Source organism: Drosophila subobscura, chromosome A (genome assembly GCF_008121235.1).
Source record: "Drosophila subobscura isolate 14011-0131.10 chromosome A, UCBerk_Dsub_1.0, whole genome shotgun sequence".
Taxonomy (NCBI): domain Eukaryota; kingdom Metazoa; phylum Arthropoda; class Insecta; order Diptera; family Drosophilidae; genus Drosophila; species Drosophila subobscura.
Window position 1 is genome coordinate 16556105 of NC_048530.1, and position 19330 is coordinate 16575434.

Genomic DNA, 19330 nt, shown 5'->3' on the forward strand with positions numbered 1-19330 from the left:
AAATAAAAAATAAATAAAAACTGTGATCTCAACTGTGTATCTTCATTTTATTGTTCTGCAATAATGGGACGTCTTTTGAATTTAAATCAAGCCAGTCCCGAACCCCGAAAACTGCTTGAACCTTGCAAACTGCTTGAACCGCCTGACAACTGCTTGAACCCGAAAACTTTGTTTCGTGTGAGCAAATTCTTTTTTAAATCAGAGTAGGCCATGATTTACAAATGTGTGTCTAGGACTAGAACTTTTTCATTCGCAGAATTCAGTGAATTCAGCATTGAGCGTTCTGATTTTTGATTTTTGTTAAAATTTTCTATTTTTTGTTGCAAAAGGTTTGTCCTGTAATTTATTAGCTAGAAATTGATTATTTTATTCAAACTTGGGATCATATTTGGTGTGTAGAAAAGATGGAAGGAACCTTAGACGGCTTGCTCACCAAGTGGGAGTGCGAGGTCGAGAATATATCAAATGCGCAAAGAGAGTTGCAGCGTGGGGGGCATGGAATGCCGATGCCCGCCCTGGAAGGCTTGGCTCAGAATGCTGTCGCAGCCAATCCCGATTTGTTGCAAGTAATTGCTCTGGAGGAAATTCCACGCATGCAAGTGGAAGCTGGACAGGAGGAACCAAACGTTCCAGAGGAACCAGAGGGTCCAGAGGAACCAAACGTTCCAGAGGAACCAGAGGGTCCAAAGGAACCAGAGGAGCAGCGTCAAGTGGAACAATAGAATGCAATTTAAAAAACGGCGAATTAAACCAACACTAACGGACTTTACTTTATTTACTTTAATCATTTTAAAAGGAAGTGAGTGAAAACTGTTTCAAAATAGGCGCCGGCAGTCATCGACTTCTTCGACACCACCACCCGCGAGCATCATTCATCGGTCCATCGGTCCACTGTCGATAGCGCAGGTTTGATGAAGTTGCATTTCTGCTGAAGTGTTTGTTGTAGCTGCAGCAGCACCAACGTTGAATGACTTGCATATGTTTGTCTCGCTCACACTACTCGTTTTTGGCATACCGCTTAATACAAGTATTTGGATGCATCTATCGATATGGCACTCAACGCTATCGATAGGCGCCTGACAGCTGTTGGTTATTGTTTATTGCCGTTTCCATATTTCTCTTTTTTGTGGCACTTTATTTTTCGTTCTGTTTTGTTTGTCTTGCCCCCCGACGAAGAGTGTGGTGTGTGGGGTGTACGAAAACGCGAAACGTGGACGTGTGGGAGCTGCTCAGCTCTGCCGCTGGCGGCAGAACGCGGCACATTTCTCTGCTTCTTCACATTGGCCAGGTGGAAATTTGTTGTTGGCTTAGCTGCTGGGCGAGTCGAAAGAAGGCAAACAAAAGAGAAACAAACACAGATACGGCATACAGATACAGATACAGCCACAGCCAGAGAGATACAGCATCATAGATATTGGTGATCTGGAAGTGGCTTAGTCGCTGGTCCGCCGCCCCGCTGCTCTCACCTCTTCCCCCCCGCTCCCGATGAGCTTCACCAGCAGCGAGATGAACGGACGCTCAATACGCATCAATCGTGTGCCGGCCACCATTTGCGCCATCCTGCTGACCATTGTGCTGGTCTACTTTCTGAACTTCCACCAGGAGGAGCGGCCCGCGATCTATGGCAAGCTGCGCAGCGACAATCCCAATCGGGTGAACCTGCGCAAGATGCTGATCGCCGCCATCCAGGCGTCGCAGCGCGGCGGCCTCGAGGTGCTCGACGTGGCCCGCTCCCGGCAGCTGAAGGAGCGCAGCAAGGGCCAGACGGACGAGGGCGTCAACGATCCGTTTACGGATGCCGACGGCCGCTCCCACTGCGTCATGAAGCAGGGACTGCAGCGCATTTTTCCACGTGTTCGCATCTACTCGGAGGAGGACAAGGAGCACTGCAAGGAGTCGCACAGCTACGATCTGGACCCCACGGTGCTGCACGAGACGGCCCAGGTGCCGGATGTGTCTGTCAATGCGCAGGATGTCACCGTGTGGGTGGATCCTCTAGATGCCACCAAGGAGTTTACAGGTAAAGCGGGCAGCTGGCAGGGAATCTCTTCCCCTAATCATCTCTCTCTCTCTCTCTCTCTCTGTTCGATCTTGCAGAGGAACTCTACGAGTATGTCACGACCATGGTGTGTGTGGCTGTGGCCGGTCGTCCTGTCATCGGTGTCATTCACAGTCCCTTCAACGGGCAGACGGCCTGGGCCTGGGTGGGCAACTCCATGTCGGAGTATCTCGCGGGACTGCATCCAGCGCACGCCGAGGAGCATGACTCGCCGCCGATTATCACCGTTTCGCGCTCGCACACCGCCGGCGCCAAGGATCTGGCACGCGGCATCTTCGGGGAGCAAGTGAATCTGCTGACGGCCGCCGGCGCTGGCTACAAGGTGCTCCAGGTGGTGGCCAACAATGCCACCGCCTATCTGCACACCTCCAAGATCAAGAAGTGGGACATTTGTGCGGGCGATGCCATACTGCACGCCCTCGGCGGCACCATGACCACACTCAACGACCAACTGATCCACTATGGCCCGAACGAGTCGCCGGTGAACACGGAGGGGCTGCTGGCCACCCTGGAGAAGCACGACGAGTACATGGATCAGCTGGCCAAGTATCGCACTGCGCACAATGGCAAGCTAACGTAGAAGCCCTCATACTGCTCCCATGTGATCCCCCTGCGCTACCGCACCACTCAAGCACCCACCACTTCCATTTCTCAAGGGTCGTAGCCATCGGCCATCGAATCTGTTCAGTGTTTAGGCAGCCAAACAGCATAGCATACGAGAATATATAGTTCTAAGTTCCAAACAAATAAAAACCTGTTTTTTTTTTTTGCCAAATTATCATCTCAGGGGTCGTGAACCCCGCTACAAACCGATTCACCAAAAAGTTGTTTTGCAATTCGAGCATTTTAGGCACCTTTTGAATTAAGCGCGCACACGGCTGCTTTCGACGGCAATCGATGGCACTTACAGTTCATTCTGCTGGCTTTTTGTGGTTTCTTTTTTTGTTTGCACTGCTTGTGTGCGTCAGCTATCGTCTGTAGATTTTGTTGAAAGAGTTTTCCTGATCATCATATACAAAATGTGTAAAATATAAGGTTATAAGGTATACAATCCAATGAAAAGGAGTATTTATAGTGAGCCAATTTGATTTTTCAATGGGATTAAATTATTGTTACAGTGTTAAAAGTCTTTGCAGGCTAGTAGTATCAAATGGAACATCAAAATCGAGGAATATGATTTAAGACTACGGTGTATTTACGGTATATTTTCAAAATGAGAAGGTATATTTTGGTATATTTCCGAGGGTCTGTCGGTATATTTTATCGATAATTCCGCGGTCACACTGCCCTTATCGAATACTAAAAAAGTAAAAAAAATAATTCGACTGCGTCAGTTTTTTTACGTTTCACGGCCAGAAAAACAGCAAAGTATTCCAGATTGGCCCGCAGTACACGTGAGAGAGCAAGCTAGATGCCTTCGAATTTGTGTAAGTGAGCCCCAAGCCAGCAAAAGCCATCAAAAGCCAGCCAGAGCCAGCCTCTGCAGTTGGCAACAAAGGGGCACTTCACAACTCTCAGCAACCAGCAGGCAGAAGAAACGCGTCGACTGCGACGGCGATGTTGATGGCAGCCGCGGCAGAAGCAGCAGCAGCAGTAGCAGCAGCAGCAGCAGCAGCAGCTACTGTTTTGAAAGAAAGGAAAACCAGAGAACGTCTTGAAAGAAAGTGAATTGAAGTGAACGAAGCAGCCCGGAGCACCCACAGAGAGATCGCCACACTGCGCACGGCTTTCCCTTTCCCCCGCCTGCCACCAATCGGTTATTGTTTTGTTTGCTGTCTGGCCCTGGGCACGTGCGTTGTGTGACCCTTACCACCACCCTCCCCCCAAATGTGCGTGTGATCTAATTGAATACTTGTTGCAGAGTGCACCCGACTGCCACCCCGACCCGTGAGACGTGAGCGCAGCCCAGACCCAGCCTCTAACTGCAGCCCCAGCCCTAGCCAGGTATCGAAAGCTGCAGCGGATAGAGCATCATCGTCGTCCCATCGCAATGGCCAACAACAATCAAATCATGAATCTCATACCGTCGGCGCCCGCCAACTACACCAGCCCCAAGCTGCTCTACAACCTGGCCCTGCACGCCTCGATATGCAGCTTGGACGGGAACACGGTGTCAGCATTGGATCGGATAAGCCGCTTGGCGGAGCTGCCGCGTAATTTGCTTATCGATGTCTACGAAATGGTAAGTGGAAAGCTGAGCAGTTGTTGCATGCAACAAGCAGGCAGGCAGGCAGGCCAAACCCGTCTCACGATCGTTATCGTTCGGCGGGGGGCTACAGCACCCACACTCCACATCTTGCTTATCTGGGTATTTCGCCACTGGACCCCACTGTTTTCGCATCTCAGCGATTACCAGACGTGTGTAAATATCATTTGCATGCCCATCTGTGTGCCCCGCCCCGCTCGCCTATGTGTTTGTCTTTCCGCTATTCGGGTCGTCGGTAACGTAGTCGCTGGCCAAAAATTCGATTTGTTTTGTTTTGATTTTCGCTTGATGTTATTGATAACGGTAAAATGATCATGCGACTTACAGGGGGATATCACACACAGACACACATGCACACACATACACACAGATAAAAGAAAACAGCTGTGCAAAGGCCCCTTAACTCGCGTTTTTGCACTCTGGCATAAGAATTAAATGTATCTATGTAGCTGGAGCTGGAGCTGGCGCTGGAGCTGTAGCTGCACTGTCTGTCTGGCCACTTGTTGAGCTTCCAATGCATGTAAATTTCTTTTGAATGGATGTCGCCAAAGGGGGGAAGTGCGGCGCACACACGCAGCAAAGATATTGTCATAATAAGCTGGCAATTAAAGCATAAATTATAAACAGAAGCTGCGCGACAAGGCGGCTAAAAATAGCTGCCTACAATCAGCCAGGGAGCCAGGGAGCAGGCACGGGTGTTGGGATTGTCCTGCTGATGATGCTCGCGCAGACCTTGCCGCCGCACAGCTGTTGTGCCGAAGAGCCATTGAACTTGCTGATAATTCCATTGGCTAAGCGCACTGCCATTGTGCACAGATTGTCAAGTGTTTGTCTTGTTTTTTATAGATGTCGCAGCAGGATTCGCTACAGGATACGCTGCTGGAGGAGCTGTCACGCCTGGAGGTATTCGCGCGGCTTGTGCGCCACATGCCAGCACGCGGCCAATTGCTGAGCATTGTGGCCGCTTTAATGGCCAACCGAAAGATGCTTTCGAGCCGGCTCAGCGAGGCCTATGTGGGTCGCTACAGCACACAAAATGCACAGGACGAGGATGCGGATGGGGAAGAGGCATGCGGACAGCAGCGGGTAGGAGGGGGTGCCGAGGAGCTGCAGCTGGAGCAGGACAGGGCCAAGCAGCTGCTGCAGGAGTACAGCTGCCAGCTGCCGTTGCCGGACGAGGACAGCCCCAGCCCCAGCAGCAGCAGCAGCAGCAGCCGTGCCAGTGGCCGATCCAGCCAACCGATATGCCCCAACCATGAGCTTGAACTCAGTGTGATTACCACTGCCATGGATCAGCTGGGAACTGCAGCTGCAATTGACGACGAGCTGGAGGAACTGAACGGGGAGGAGCTGCAGGGCATTGATCTGGGCCTGCGCCTCGGCTCGTTCCTCTCCGAGGCCGGCTGGATGCAGGAGAGCATCTCCGTGCTGACGTGCCTCAACGAAAGACTGAAGCGTCTGCCGCGCCACAAGTACTGGCTAGTCCTGCGCCTCGACTGCCTGCAGCGGTAAGCAGCGACAAACACGCGCAGTCCATACTCAATGTCTGAACATTTATGATTACTTTCCGCAGCCTGCTCTATGCGGAGTCGGCACACTGTAACTTCAAGCTGGCCCAGCGCACCTACAACGAACTGATGGAGCTCAAGTGCTCGGTGAGTGACCGTGTGCCCTCGGATCTGGTGGCCATGACCTACACACAGATATCGGCCATGTTCTTTGCCCGCAACGAGTACAACAACAGTCACATGTGGAGCCTGCATGCCATGCGTCGCCTCAAGCACTCGGCCAAGCCGCGGTAAGTCTCTGTCTCTTGCCTCTGTGTCTCTCTCTCCCTCTGATTTATGCATCTTTAATCCGTTTCTCTCCACAGCATTGCCATCGATGTGCTGCGGCAGGCGGCCAAGGCCTGTGTGGTTAAGCGAGACTTTGCCCGGGCCAATCTGTTGATCTGTCAGGCTGTGCGACGCGCTCGGTAAGCTCTAGATCTCAGCCCCCATCTCCCCCCCATGTCTATCCCTTTCGCTCATGCGTCGTCTCACTGCAGGGAGCACTTTGGGCGCAAGCATCAAAAGTACGGGGACACCCTGCTGGACTATGGCTTCTTCCTGCTGAATGTGGACTCGGTGTTCCAGTCGGTGAACGTGTACAAGGAGGCGCTGGGCGTGCGTCGCGGCATCTTTGGCAACATGAACTTCCATGTGGCGATTGCCCACGAGGATCTGTCGTACGCGTATTACGTGCACGAGTACAGCACTGGGGACTTCAGCTGCGCCCAGGATCATGTGGACAAGGCGGTGGGCATTATGAAGAAACTGGTGCCCAGCAATCACTTGATGCTGGCATCGGCGAAGCGTGTGAAGGCTTTGCTGCTGGAGGAGATTGCACTGGACAAGATGGCCGACGGCATGGACGAGGAGGATCTGCTGCTGCAGTCCGAGGAGCTGCATCTCTTTGCACTGCACCTCTCGCTCGAGGTATTCGGCGAGGTGAACGTGCAGACGGCCAAGCACTATGGCAATCTGGGGCGACTCTATCAGACAATGAATCGCTTCGAGGACGCCGAGCGCATGCACCAGAAGGCCATCAAGATCAAAACAGATCTGCTGGGGCCCTTCGACTACGAGGTGGGCCTCTCCATTGGCCACCTGGCCTCGCTCTACAACTACCAAATGAAAAAGTACCGCGAGGCGGAAAAGCTCTACCTGCGCAGCATCGACATAAGTAATTATTTCATTGAACTCTCCTCTAAACTCGTTTGCTGACCGGCTCTCAATTTCTGTATCGTTGCATCGTGCAGGCCTGCGGCTTTTCGGGCTGTCATATTCCGGCCTGGAGTACGATTACCTGGGCCTGTGTCATGTCTACGAGACGCTGCATGACTTCGAAAAGTATCTGCAATATGCGCACACCCTGGAGAACTGGCAGATGCTGCGCGGCCAGAACATAACCCAGAATGTAGGTTCTTCTGTCACGATTGATGCGAGTTCGAGTGGTCTCAATTCTGTTTCGCTTTTATTTCTTGCAGAAGTTCAGCTACCCCGCCATCGAGCTGGACTACTCCATCGATGAGGTCAAGAACAAGTTCTTTGACACTTGCGAGAGCAGCAGCAGCAGCGGCAGCAGCGCCCAGGCAACTGAGGCGAAGTGAGCCAGGGAGGGAGCCTAGATCCCCCTGCTCTATACACGTTTTTTTTTGTTTTTTTGTAAATATTATGTCCGGGGTGAGTCCTGCCTGGACACACGGATGCAGCAGATTAGTTTTCACTATTATTTTGTTTGTCATTTCCATCGAATAAGTCCGAAGTGTAGTTAAATATTTACTAAGCCAGCCAGCCAGCCGGCCAGCAGTAGGTATCGTATCCATTATCCTCTATCCATTACTAAGAACCATTGAATACGTCCAGTACACACCCCGCGCCCGACCGACCCCTCCCTAGGCTAAGCTCCGATTGGAAGTTACAATGAGACAGAAAGAGTATTGCTAGTTCGCTGATATCACAATCTTTGATATCGTTTCTTCCCAAATAATTATTCATTTGATTTTTGCTTTTGTTCGTTGTCTGTGTGTGTGCAAATTTTTTTGTAGAAAACTTCGCTGGCAAGAGGCAGTCGCCGGCGCAGCGTTCTGAGAAAGTTATTAATTTGTTTTTTTGCTTTTGGCTTTATAAGTAGTTAATTAGACATGTGATTGAGATGATAAGCAGTAAAGGTAGTTGGAATAGTTGTGCAGCTTTCCCCATAGACAGAACAGAAACATTGAAACATTTTTGTAGCACAATTTGAAGTTTGATTTTTGGGGTTTGCCCCAAGTACGTGTTAAGTATAAGCGAAAAGTGAAACAAAATGTTGTAAAAAGCGAAAAATGTATAATTCTAAGCACAAAAACTATGATTAATATTTCATAACGGTAATAGTTGATGCAGCAACTAAGCAGTAGGCACACACACACACACACACACACACAACCACATCCACATTATTTACCCTTCAACGTGTATGCGTGGAGATGCCTTGGAAGAGGAGCAGCGAGCCACCAGTGAACATCTACACCAATTATGACTAAAGTTCATGCAAAATGTATGCCTGTATGTGTATGTTGCAAGCAATTTATTTGGCATTACTTAGCTGTAGCTTAAGAGCAAAGTCGTAAATCTCAAAATAAATACAACAAAAAAATAATTAAAATTTTGTATTCGGTTTTCTGGTTGAAGAACTTTAAATCTACTCTATTTGTACTTGCCCATTGCACTGTTGACCTTGTCGCAGATTTGTTTGCATTCTGGCCCGGCCCCGACATAGATTCAGACTCAGATCGCAAATTCTGTTCGATGCCTGGAACGCGCAACGGCAGGCGTAGCCGGATGCCGTTAATGTAACTCTTTGAGCTGCCGCTTTTGTGGTGTTATTTTTAGAGAAATTGTGTGGGAACGAAGCAGAAGCACACACGTGGAAAGTGTCTTGCAAAACATCCAATAACCCTTTGATCGTCGTCTGTCTGGGTGCCCTTTTGTGTGTGTGTGTGTGTGTGTGTTTGCTTGCGGCAGGTAAAACCTCGTTTTAATTGCTTACCCCCCTGTCACTTTTCTTCGCGTACACGCGCTGTGCTTGCAGCGACATTTTAAAAGTTGTTTGGGTTTGTTTTCACTTCGCCACTTCACCGTCGACAATTAATGGCCTCCCCCTCCCCTTGCGACGAGTCATTTTGATGGGAAACTTCATCGCGATGATCAGCATTTGGCGCAGCGCAGCGCAGAGAGACGCGCGCGACGTTGCCGTAAATGGGTCAGCAGCATGCTGCTGCTCTGCTCACGCCTACTCTCTCACACACAATGCACTCAGGTAGGCGCTTTTGCGCGTGTGTGTATGTGTGCGTGTGTGAAGCTGCCAAAAGTTGCAGTTACAGTTCCCTTCTCTAGCAGAGGTTCGCATGCCCGCGGCTACCTGCTTACGCGCGCACTCTCTCAGTCTGCATGGGATGCACATGTGTCTGTGTGCATGTACGAGCGCTTTATGTAAACAAGACAGCAACGGATTTGTGTCTGGCTGCTCCCAGTGCCTCCTCTTCTTCTATTATATTTGCATTGTTCTTGTAATTGAAATGTTTGATTTCGACGTGTTTGCATCGGTGAAATGCATTTCGGAATGCCATCGGTTTTTCCTCAAACAAAAACCGTCGCCAGAAAGCGTATCGTGTGAGAGCCGTGCTTCAGTTTCATTTTTTTGGTTCGCTGTTGTCTTGCAGCTTTTGCTTTTGACACATTTTCGTTGCCGCCGACGCTCTGTCGTTTCGCTGTTGTTGTTTTTGTTGTTGTTTTCGGAGCCCAACACTCGTCGCTGTAGTTGTCGAAGTCGCGCCCAAGGTATGCACAATGTGAGGTGTTCGCACAGAGAGTACCGCAAGCGCGAGCTCTGCGCCGACAAGCAGTGCCGCATGATGCGCGAAACGTGAACAGCGAAGCTTACACCTTTGATTGAATATATCTTGGCTGGGCCGCGTTGCTGTTCCGTCTGACTCGGGCTCTGGCTTGGCTTTGGCGTCTCTTGATCGATCAGTTGCTGACTTTGCGCGGCAGCGAACGGTATTGCGTTTTCGATAGTGGTTCCGGCTACCCACTACCCGTTACTGCAAGCGGCGATTGCCATTGCCATTTCGACTGCTACTGCCACTGCGCATGCGCGCCGGACTCTAGTTAGCGCCTAGTGTTTTTTTTTGGTTAGTTTCTTTGTGGTTTTGTTTCTTGTTTTTGGTTCGAACACGATGAAAAGTGAAACTGTCCGGCCGAAACCGAAGCTAGTTTCGGCTGCCCCGAAACAATTTATGTACAAAAATCTTTGCGAATAGTTCTGAGTGAAGTGGATAAAACTGCTGGTGCGGATCTGTGGCCCATTAAAGTTGAGCGCGCGAGTTCAAAACTGAGTAGATCCAATTGCAAACCATTCGTGGAGTGGTCTCTGGGCCGCCTTTTATGGCCCGAACATGCTCCGATCGGTGGAGCTGTCGCAACTTTCTGGCTGCTGGCTGCTGGCTGCTGCCTGATTAGCAGCTAGTTGTGAAGTGCGACCAGATCTACCCACGAATACCCTACCCCAACGTTCGTTCATTGCATAATTGTGTCGCGTAGAGTGCCTGCTGTGTCCGCATGGCCGCATCATCAGCATCAGCATCACATCTTCCATGTGCTGCAGAAGTATCTTCTTCGCTGCGGAATCTCGTCTTGGGCTCTGCTCGCGTGTGCCACAAATGGAAATCGAAACTGGAGCAAATTAACCGAGATTAAGCCCACAATTAGGTGCCCAATGTGAAAGTTAATGCCGATCCAAAGCATTTGCCAGTCGGATGAAACCTGTTGTTTCTTTTTCTGCTGCTGCTGCTGCTGCTGCTGCTCATCTGCACACCGTTCGCCCCGTTCGCCCATCCTCCCTTTCCACGGCAACAGTCGGTGGCCAGGTCCGGTCGGTGGTGCCGCTGGTACGCTTCACTGACCTATGCCAAGGCCCCCGCGGCACGTTGATGCTCGTTTGCTTGTTTCTCGCTCGCTTCCTTTATGTTTTTGCACTCTTGAACTCCTCTGCCACTCTCTACTCGGGCCAAGTTCAAGTTGGCCAAGTTTCGTTTGCTTTCCGTTGAGTGTATGCTGGGGCCAAGCCCAAGCTCAGCCCGGAAACTCTCGTGGGGAGGCCAGGCCGCCTGCGGTTCACATTCAAAGATGATCTCCATGGCAAATGGGGCCCAGCCCCAGCCCCAGCCCCAGATCTTGTGGATCCATCAGCCAACGCTTTCGTTGTAATTATCTTTGTGGCTCTCTGAGACCCGCTATCAGCGATGAAAACTCTTCGAAATTTCGAGAGCAATCTTTGCTTTTAGCCATTTCTTTCTGGCTTTATTTCCGCTGAATATCTGCTGTGAGCAGCACCACGTCTTGGTTCTCAGTGAGTTGACAGATTTGTAGCAAATGATTTCGTTTTCGTTTTAGTTTCCAGTCAAAGTTCGAGCGTTGCGAAAGCAAAAGCAAAAACCGAGTCACAGATATATCAAATGTGAGACAAAGATATTCGTGGCGTTGGCTATTTGCATTTCAGCTCAACATTGAACCGACTGACTGGGCTCCACTTGACACACATTTAAAAGGCACCCAAAGGTGCGTAATTGTCATAAGTGTAGCCCCAGCCTTAGGCTTAGAGCACATCTGTCTGCCCATGCCTGTGTGTAGCTCGATCTGTGTGGAGTCTGGGGCCAGGCCCATTGCCAAACACGCCACATTTCGGACAAGTTCGTCATCGAGTTGGCTGGGGCTTCGATGGCAAACAAACCAAAGAGGAGAGCCACCAAAACAATGAAAACACTTTCACTTTGCTCGCCACCGAGGGCCCAATGCCCCGATGCTCCGTGCTCCCTCCTGACCGGCTTGCGTACAACTTTCGTGCCACATTCGAGCTGTAGAAATAATAGCAGTCAGTCAATGGGCCCGAGACATGGGGCATGTGGCAGTGGCAGTGTGGGCGTAATATTTATTAGCATTTTGTGTGCTGCGTGCGCTCCCAGCGTTGGGTTTGCCGTTTGCTTTTCGCTGACCGCTGACCGCTGACCGCCCTACCCCATGGCCCTGGGTAAGGTCAAGGACTTGTAAAATGCCACGGCTCAATGATGTAAGAATTGCTTTAAGAAGTAACAAATAGAAACGGCAACTTTGGGTTGAGGTTGGGCCAAGACCTGGAAGACATTCAAGAAGCCTTCGACACAACGTTGGGCCATGCATTGGGCACTAACCTCCAACTGCAGGTAGTTCCTCTGACAAAAACCAATGAGTAAAGTAAATAGAAGTCATAAAATAACGCATGCAAATGGAGAACTGACTTCAAATTTGTTTGAGAGCTTGAAATTGGCATTTAGCAGCGTTGAAAATTGCTTGGAAAGTGGAAATCGCTTGCCAAAGGGTAGCCTGGGAGTTCCACTTCGTCAGCCCATTGTCAGTTCGGTGATCCACAAATGTTATGCAACGATTTGTCTTGTCCCACTGTGCGTATGCGTAACGTGCTGCATGGCTGGGCGAGGCTGATGGGTTCTCGGCTGACTGGGGGCTTGGCCACTGATGCAATGCATGACAAATGCCGTGCCCGGCCATTGTTAGAGCACTGAAAAGTCGCAGCGAGCGCTGGGAATGAGTTGCAAGTTTTTGGCACCTGCCGGCACAAAGGAGCCGCTGGAACGATGTGCTTGGGGCATTGGGAAAGAGGCCAGCTGGGGGCTAGATACGAATGTGTGGCTAAATAATTAAGTCTATTCCCCGCCCATGCGTTGGGACACGCAGACAAGTGCCGCGGCAGACAAGTGCCGGAACCGCGAGCCGCACAGCCCAGTCCCAAATCCACAAACCAATGCAAACCACAGCCGAGAGCGGCAGACCGAGAGCCGAGAACCGCGAGCCGAGAACCGCGACAGCTGTGTTGATTAAAGAATAACCAAATATATGTGAACCAATCGCAGGTTTCGGCCAGGAAGCGCCAACGCTGGGAGCGGCTCAGTCCCGACCAGACTGTGATGCCTTTGGGTCTGGCAGAGGAGAACCAGTTGCCTCTCTAGTGCCCACCTCAGCCTAGTGCCTGCAGGATGCCCTACAATCTGTGGCTGCGCCGGCGGCTGCAGCTGCTCGCCTCGATGCTGCTCTGCGCCCTGCTCGGCTATCTCACATCCTCGTCGGCGAAGCCCACGCTCTCGTTCAGCCTGCCACAGGGCCTGCAGGGCTTTCCCTCCTTTCAATCGTTCACCCAGCAGATACTCGAGCAGCGCAGTGTGCGGCAAATGAAGACCTACAGGTGAGCGCACGCAGAGGGCGAGGATCTCGCAATTAGTAGGCAGGGCACGGCAATGGTTTCACCTGGAGCGTAGCCATTGCCATGGACAGCACGTCGCTGCCATCAATGTGCCTGCCCGGCCATGTGACCATAAATGACACTCTCCTCTCGCTCTCTCTCTCTCTCTCTCTCTCTCGGAACAGCGGCAAGCGGCTGAGCAACGACTCACTCATTATGATATATTATCACGATCTGACCATAGCCGTAACGGAGCTGGGGCCACAGAAGCTGCTGCTGGGCTGCGAACTGATCGAAATCTAGTGAGTATGAATGCGAATTAGTGGCACGTACATAGCCATGGGTCCACGTAGCGCTAGCCATACAAATCCACAACAATCTTTGTCAAGGTTTTGCGGAAGCAAAAGCCATCAAGCTCCGATAGAAATTAATGCCACAATTTGTGTGCCCTTTTGGCAGCAACGACAAGGAGGGCAAGATGCTGCTGGATGGACTCTCGCACTACAATCGCCCGCTGGAGATCAAGTTCGAGGAGATGCTCAAGCTGATGGATCAATGTGAGCACGTGGACAAGCTCAGCTACGCCTCGCGGCACAAGCTCAGAGCGGGGAGTGGCGCAGAGCGGAGCAGCAGCGGCGGCGGCGGCGGCACCAGCGTTGCGGATAAGCCCGCAGCCAGTGGCACGGATGGCCTCAAGCTGGCCACCAACATCTTTCCGCGCAGTCCCTTCTCCCTGCTCAGCGGCATTATTCCAGGTGAGTGCCAGCCCAGCCCAGCCCAGCCATAGAAGCGTATTGATTTGACTCCACTCCACTTTGCAGGCACCAAGTGGTGCGGCACCGGGGACATTGCGGAGACGTACAGCGATCTGGGCAGCGAGATGGACATGGATCGCTGCTGCCGCCAGCACGATCTCTGCCCGGTGAAGATCCGAGCCTACCAGCCCAAGTACGACCTCATGAATGACTCCATCTACACCAAGTGAGTGCCACGAAGCCTTCCAGACTTACGTGTGTCTTGATTCCCGTTCGATTCGATCGCCAGGTCCCACTGCATCTGCGATGACATGCTGTTCAGCTGCCTGAAGAAGACAAACACCTCGGCCAGCCAGCTGATGGGCTCCATTTACTTCAATCTGGTGCAGGTGCCCTGCCTGGATGGGCGCAGCGATCAGTACAAGTTCCGCAAGGCCAAGGAGGGCTTCTAGAGCTGCGGCACACATAAGTACATCCATAAGTGGGGGAAGGTTTTAAGGTTCGGGGGGTTTCACTGTACAGGAGGACACATGGGGCTGGAATATTTATTCGGTTGCTGCTGGGCCCACTTTTATTATCGTTTTTAAGTAGAAATTGCAATCATTAATCATTGTTATACACACACACAAATAATAATTATAATAATAATATATTTTTGGCCACCAACAATCCATCGATCGATCGCCGCTTGATTATTTCTGATTAGTTGTCTTTATTCGTCCAAAAAAAAATATATTTAAACAGCACAAAACCGAGCCAGAGGAGATCCAGAGCCAGTCGTTGGGGTGTGTTCCACATTGAACTACAATTCATTTGGTGCACATGCTCCTCTCCACGTGGGATCTGCAGACGATGGCCGCTTCGGCTGTGCCTAGAAAATGCTGGCCACATTGGGGCCCGGCTGCGCGTTGGTTGGTGTCGGCTGCGTGGGACGATCAATGTCCTGGTAGCTGCGCTGCTGGCTGGTGGGAAAGACCGAGCCCGTCTGCAGGCTGCCGCCGCGCGTATTGAACTCGCGATAGAGCAGCGCCACGCTCACGGGCCGCAGGATCAGGTTAATAATGCTAAAGGCAATGGCCCAGCCATCTGAAAGGGTAAACACAAAATATTTTATTCCGAAATACGCACAGAGCGCTGCTGCAGTGGGGAATGTCATGCTGGACGCTACTCACTCATGTAATGGAAATAAATGATAATGCTGACTAGATCAAAGAATATGCTCGAAGCATCGATGACGAGCGCCTGCAAAGATACGTTACACGAAATGGTAAGCCATGAGTATGTGGGGAATTAATGCAAGTTGAGGGAAAGTCACTTATCATAATTGATCCTACGAGAGAGGAGGCAGTACTACATGCCATCTACATGACAATGACATGGCTATGACATGGTCAAGTAATTATACATCTCCTCTTTATGCTTGGCTTGGCTTTTTGCAAGCAACTTTTGTAGCTTTTAGGCAAGAACTAATTATTTATGTATGTATGTCCCCCTGCTTATGTACTAGGTATGTATTTTTACATATTTACATTTACATGTGTAATGTACATGCATTTTCCTCAGTCTGATCATAAAATCAGTTTAGAAAAGTGTAAATCTGCCCAGGAACATCTCCTCAATGGTTTCGTATCAAAAGTTATTGAATGAGCTTCAGTCATGCATTCATATTGACGGAAAACGATGCCTTTTTACTTATATTTTCCACGACAGAATGAACTCAATTGAAAAATGTACATGTACATTACACAATCAATTAAAAGGCTCTCGACATTTACCACAGTACGATCATGTCTCAGATTTATTTATTTAATTCTTGTTTGTCAATCAATAGGAATCAGGCCGAAAGAGTTTACCACCACATATGTAAATATGTACATATGTACATATGTATGTAATGTAAGTAATATGTAAATATGTACATACATATGTATGTAAATAATGTAATATGTACAGATGTACATACATACATGTATTTATGTACGATATGCGCCAGTGGTCATAGCCCTCTTCGAGTTAGCCCAATTTCCATATTTGGAATTAAATAAATAATCTGAATTGATTTTTTGTTCATGGTTTTGTTTCTTGGAAGAAAAGGATATTTGCTTCGGACGTGGCTCGTTGCGTTGGGGCTTCTGCATAGTTAAGTTGATTAAAAGGCGTTGCTAATGGCTTTCGAGGAACCAAACAAAGGAGCCGTGCCAGCGGGGGACTGTGGTGGGTGACCGACCGAAGCCCCAAAATGAAATTGTAATTCCAGATACTATCCGAGTAATATTGTTTTTGTTAGCCTCTGACCCAAAAATGGCAGGTCGCGTGCGGCTGCGGCTGCGGCTGCGGCTCTAAAACGTGTAAATGGGTTGGGGTGTTTCTTTTTTCGGTTGGTGTAAATGGTGTAGGGTTGGGGGGCTGAATGGGGTGGCTGTTGGTCAGTTATCGTTGGCCTATCGCTACGTTTTCGGTTGGCCTAAGGTCAAAGTTGAGAGTGGCAAACTATTTTCTGGCTAGTAGCTGCCTTTCTTGCCTTCTTGCCGCTAAGCCATCTATTAATAACGCTGCACACACACACGCACACCTGTACATACATACATACGTACATATATTCGACATAAATCCGCTTCCATTTGCATGCCACCACGCACATACATACATATGTATGTACATAGTACATATTTACATATCCCATCGGTTTATGTTTTATTTGATGATTGTTGGTTTGCCCATGGGGTGGCATGGCATGGCATGGCTGACTGCTAAGCCATATGCGAAAGAATTGATTAGACATAACCCAAAAGCAGGGAACACTCTTTTCCCTTATTGGCTTTGCTTCAAAGTTTTCTCTTTTGTGCGAAGAGAGCGCCCAGAACATTCCACTTGCATATCACATTAAGAATAAGCCCCAAAAAATAGACGATAATCCCATTCTGACTATCTAATCAGGGCAGTGCCAGGGTGTACGTAAACAGGGAAAGATGCGGGCTGGAGTCTGTATCTGAACCGCTTGATGGGGGCCTCTGAGGCAGCATCTGTTTGCTGTGCACCTCTGTTCTCACATCATTCAAAAGCACTGCTTTGATTTGCACTGCTTTACTCGCTCTTCCCAAGCATCGTAAGTCACGCCACTGCTTGCAAGAGAGTGACAAACTACTCTCTTGCGAAACATCTTACAGCCTCTGCTTGTGCTTCTGCTCAGATGCGCTCCCCACTATTTTTCTCCAATGAGAACATTCGGTATTTGTATTTATTATTTATACTATTTGTATGTTAATTTGAGAATTGGCAGAGTTTGGTCGAACCGGTTTTTGCAATTTGGTGGCGATATCAATGTGACTCGTGCGGAATTTGATTTCGATTAAAATGTGTGTCGTAGAGCCGTGAGAGAATTTCAGCACTTGAACATTTAATTTTAATTGTGGGATGATACGTCGTAGCATTCACATATGCGTGTACTCTCTTATCAGCTGGTTCTTGAGGGTGTGAGTGAGTGCATGTGTCACCAATTGGAGTAATCTTGCAAACCCAATGGCAGGTTCATTCACAATTTAACGCTTTACAGTTCGACTCCCCCCCTTCCGAGCGGATCCACTTAAGAGTACACAGTTAGCCTAATCTCTTCACTTGCCATCTCTCGGCTGTTCGTACTTACCGTTTGCACTGCTTCAATTGAGTCCTTGCTGTGGATCGACCAGAACATGGAAATGATGAACAGAAAATTGTAGAACTCATAGGCTCCATGCCCCCAGCTGCCCAGCATGGCATTCGATATGAAGAAGAAATGCACAAACGCCACCAACTGCAAGAGGGAGACAAAGAGGCAAATGGAGTTAGTGTAAGCGGATCAAGCCCCAGACGTTTGGAGTGTCAATTGAAGCCCCACGAAGTCGCGGCAGTAGCGGCGGCGTCGGCGGCGGCATTGCCCAAGCTTCTGGATGGTTGCAAATTGAGACGCAGACACTCGAGTCGCTGTCGAAGATATTGGATGCCCCTGCGGTTGGATTGTTCACGCTGGACGGTGCTAATCAGCCGTTGCAACTGGGGCGGGGTCCAGCCAGGACGGTCTACAAAGCAGTGCAAAGCAGCCCAACAAGTGTGGACTGGCTTTGTGGGGGGTGGCGTGACGTGCAGTGGCCTGGGGTGGGGTGCGGAGTACTGCTTTACCTTGACGCGCACAAATGGCGATCCCAGCAATTCGTTTAGGTCGGTCATTCTGATGCTGTGTACAGAGATGCAGCTGTGCACACGAGTCAACGCTTCTCTTCTCTCTCGCTCTCTTTTGGCTCTCCCACGCAGGCGGACCTGTTACGCTTCTAAACAACAACAACAACACGCACGCACACACACTCTGCCGCTTTCTCGCTGTCGCGCAGACAGCTGTTTGTTATTTTCGTGCAAAAAAATTGCTAAATTCTACTTTGTCTCCCCGTCGCTGTCGCTGTTGCTGTTGCTGTCACTTTACTGTTCTATCGCTGCTGCTGGTGCTGTTGCTGCCGCCTTTAGTCAGTTCTATTTTCACTTGTCGCTTTCAATTCACTTTCAATTGGTTGAACGCACTCTCCGGGCAATGCAAGTGGCACACTGATGCACTTGGGCGTATGAGTGTGAGCACTTGTTGGTCTTCCTTGCTTCCACGAAGGGGCAGGTGGGAATTACTTTAATTGCGGGGGCAGCAGTGAGCAGTAACACACGGACAACCGTAACGCCTACGCACACACACAAACAGGTACACAGAAATATAGGTGGATTTGTGGATATAAAAAAAAAATTTGGATTTATAAGTATAATTCTGCAGCGGCAAGCGGGAGCGACGAACAGAGCACGAGCGGTTTCAATTTAAATCTAACTTGGACTGTGCATGGGGAACAGCCAGACGAACGACCGAACGGTCCCCAGCAGCGGCCTACGTCCATGGTGAAATTATATAAGGTGGTTCCGACGGCTGCCTAAGCGCTTCGTTTTCGCACCCCTAGCGTTCAGTGCATTGCTTGTCGACGTGAGAGGTTTTGTGCGGACGAATTTTGTTCGCAAATATTTTCAGTTCTTGCTGCAAGTACATTAGAATTGGTTTTAGAATTAAGGGCCTAAGCAAAAAAATGCATATATTATATCTAGTAAATTATAAAAAAATCGAAATAATAGAGAAAACTTCAGCTAATTTTCTTGCAATGGGCAACTTTAAGCCTCATGCCATCAAAGGGTTAATCGACTCACTCTATTGTCACTTACACTTATTACAAAGAACACCGTCACTCGCACTTATTGACAGCATTGTTAGGGGTGCCGTTTTGCCGACGGGACCACCTTATACAAGTGCATTGTGGATACGTTTTTGCCCCCCATGGTGTAACGAAACTAGGTAGGGACAAGCCTCTTTTTCGAAGCATAACTAGTTACTTAGGGCAGATAAGATATCTGGTTACAAGTTCGTACCATGTTAGAGAAGCATTTTTATCGGTTTTTTTCTTTTTTGATTTTGGTTTCTTAGTTTAGAGATTGCTCCCA

At 49.5% G+C, this 19330-nt stretch overlaps 5 protein-coding genes across 6 annotated transcripts; 4 read left to right on the top strand and 1 right to left on the bottom strand.

The window, feature by feature from the left end:
* The first annotated feature begins 216 nt into the window (after positions 1–216).
* On the top strand, positions 217–722 carry LOC117896397 (RNA polymerase II degradation factor 1-like). Its single transcript, XM_034804710.1, has 2 exons — positions 217–329; positions 400–722. The coding sequence occupies exon 2, from the start codon at positions 405–407 to the stop codon at positions 720–722; it is 318 nt and encodes a 105-aa protein (XP_034660601.1). The 5' UTR covers positions 217–329; positions 400–404.
* Positions 723–1143: 421 nt separating this feature from the next.
* LOC117896562 (putative inositol monophosphatase 3) lies at positions 1144–2798 on the top strand. The gene is made up of 2 exons (XM_034805008.1): positions 1144–2020; positions 2098–2798. The coding sequence occupies exons 1-2, from the start codon at positions 1486–1488 to the stop codon at positions 2637–2639; spliced, it is 1077 nt and encodes a 358-aa protein (XP_034660899.1). The 5' UTR covers positions 1144–1485; the 3' UTR covers positions 2640–2798.
* Positions 2799–3343: 545 nt separating this feature from the next.
* Positions 3344–8422, top strand: LOC117896430 (amyloid protein-binding protein 2). Of its 2 annotated transcripts, XM_034804877.1 has the most exons (8): positions 3344–3486; positions 3921–4241; positions 5112–5773; positions 5839–6063; positions 6139–6240; positions 6313–6989; positions 7066–7223; positions 7294–8422. In XM_034804877.1, the coding sequence occupies exons 2-8, from the start codon at positions 4050–4052 to the stop codon at positions 7414–7416; spliced, it is 2139 nt and encodes a 712-aa protein (XP_034660768.1). In that variant the 5' UTR covers positions 3344–3486; positions 3921–4049; the 3' UTR covers positions 7417–8422. The 2 variants fall into 2 exon arrangements, with proteins under 2 accessions (XP_034660768.1, XP_034660684.1); XM_034804793.1 differs by having other exon boundaries at positions 3352–4241.
* A 1382-nt stretch (positions 8423–9804) lies between these two features.
* Positions 9805–14398, top strand: LOC117896643. Its single transcript, XM_034805125.1, has 6 exons — positions 9805–9981; positions 12754–13082; positions 13265–13381; positions 13539–13834; positions 13901–14060; positions 14124–14398. The coding sequence occupies exons 2-6, from the start codon at positions 12877–12879 to the stop codon at positions 14284–14286; spliced, it is 942 nt and encodes a 313-aa protein (XP_034661016.1). The 5' UTR covers positions 9805–9981; positions 12754–12876; the 3' UTR covers positions 14287–14398.
* Positions 14377–18689, bottom strand: LOC117896737 (type-1 angiotensin II receptor-associated protein). Its single transcript, XM_034805240.1, has 4 exons — positions 17990–18689; positions 17478–17624; positions 15007–15076; positions 14377–14920 (listed from the first exon to the last, which is right to left on the bottom strand). The coding sequence occupies exons 1-4, from the start codon at positions 18035–18037 to the stop codon at positions 14706–14708; spliced, it is 480 nt and encodes a 159-aa protein (XP_034661131.1). The 5' UTR covers positions 18038–18689; the 3' UTR covers positions 14377–14705.
* Positions 18690–19330: the final 641 nt, after the last annotated feature.

What these genes read in the sequence shown, in the direction of transcription:
- LOC117896562 (XM_034805008.1), top strand. Translation starts at nt 1,486, where the DNA reads ATGAGCTTCACCAGCAGCGAGATGAACGGACGCTCAATACGCATCAAT. An exon ending in TGCCACCAAGGAGTTTACAG is followed by an intron (nt 2,021 to 2,097) that starts GTAAAGCGGGCA and finishes TCGATCTTGCAG; the next exon opens with AGGAACTCTACGAGTATGTC.
- LOC117896643 (XM_034805125.1), top strand. Translation starts at nt 12,877, where the DNA reads ATGCCCTACAATCTGTGGCTGCGCCGGCGGCTGCAGCTGCTCGCCTCG. An exon ending in CGGCAAATGAAGACCTACAG is followed by an intron (nt 13,083 to 13,264) that starts GTGAGCGCACGC and finishes CTCTCGGAACAG; the next exon opens with CGGCAAGCGGCTGAGCAACG. An exon ending in TGCGAACTGATCGAAATCTA is followed by an intron (nt 13,382 to 13,538) that starts GTGAGTATGAAT and finishes CCCTTTTGGCAG; the next exon opens with CAACGACAAGGAGGGCAAGA.
- LOC117896397 (XM_034804710.1), top strand. Translation starts at nt 405, where the DNA reads ATGGAAGGAACCTTAGACGGCTTGCTCACCAAGTGGGAGTGCGAGGTC.
- LOC117896430 (XM_034804877.1), top strand. Translation starts at nt 4,050, where the DNA reads ATGGCCAACAACAATCAAATCATGAATCTCATACCGTCGGCGCCCGCC. An exon ending in AAGCACTCGGCCAAGCCGCG is followed by an intron (nt 6,064 to 6,138) that starts GTAAGTCTCTGT and finishes TTCTCTCCACAG; the next exon opens with CATTGCCATCGATGTGCTGC. An exon ending in GCCAGAACATAACCCAGAAT is followed by an intron (nt 7,224 to 7,293) that starts GTAGGTTCTTCT and finishes TATTTCTTGCAG; the next exon opens with AAGTTCAGCTACCCCGCCAT.
- LOC117896737 (XM_034805240.1), bottom strand. Translation starts at nt 18,037, where the DNA reads ATGACCGACCTAAACGAATTGCTGGGATCGCCATTTGTGCGCGTCAAG. An exon ending in CAATTGAAGCAGTGCAAACG is followed by an intron (nt 15,077 to 17,477) that starts GTAAGTACGAAC and finishes GTATCTTTGCAG; the next exon opens with GCGCTCGTCATCGATGCTTC. An exon ending in CATTTATTTCCATTACATGA is followed by an intron (nt 14,921 to 15,006) that starts GTGAGTAGCGTC and finishes TTACCCTTTCAG; the next exon opens with ATGGCTGGGCCATTGCCTTT.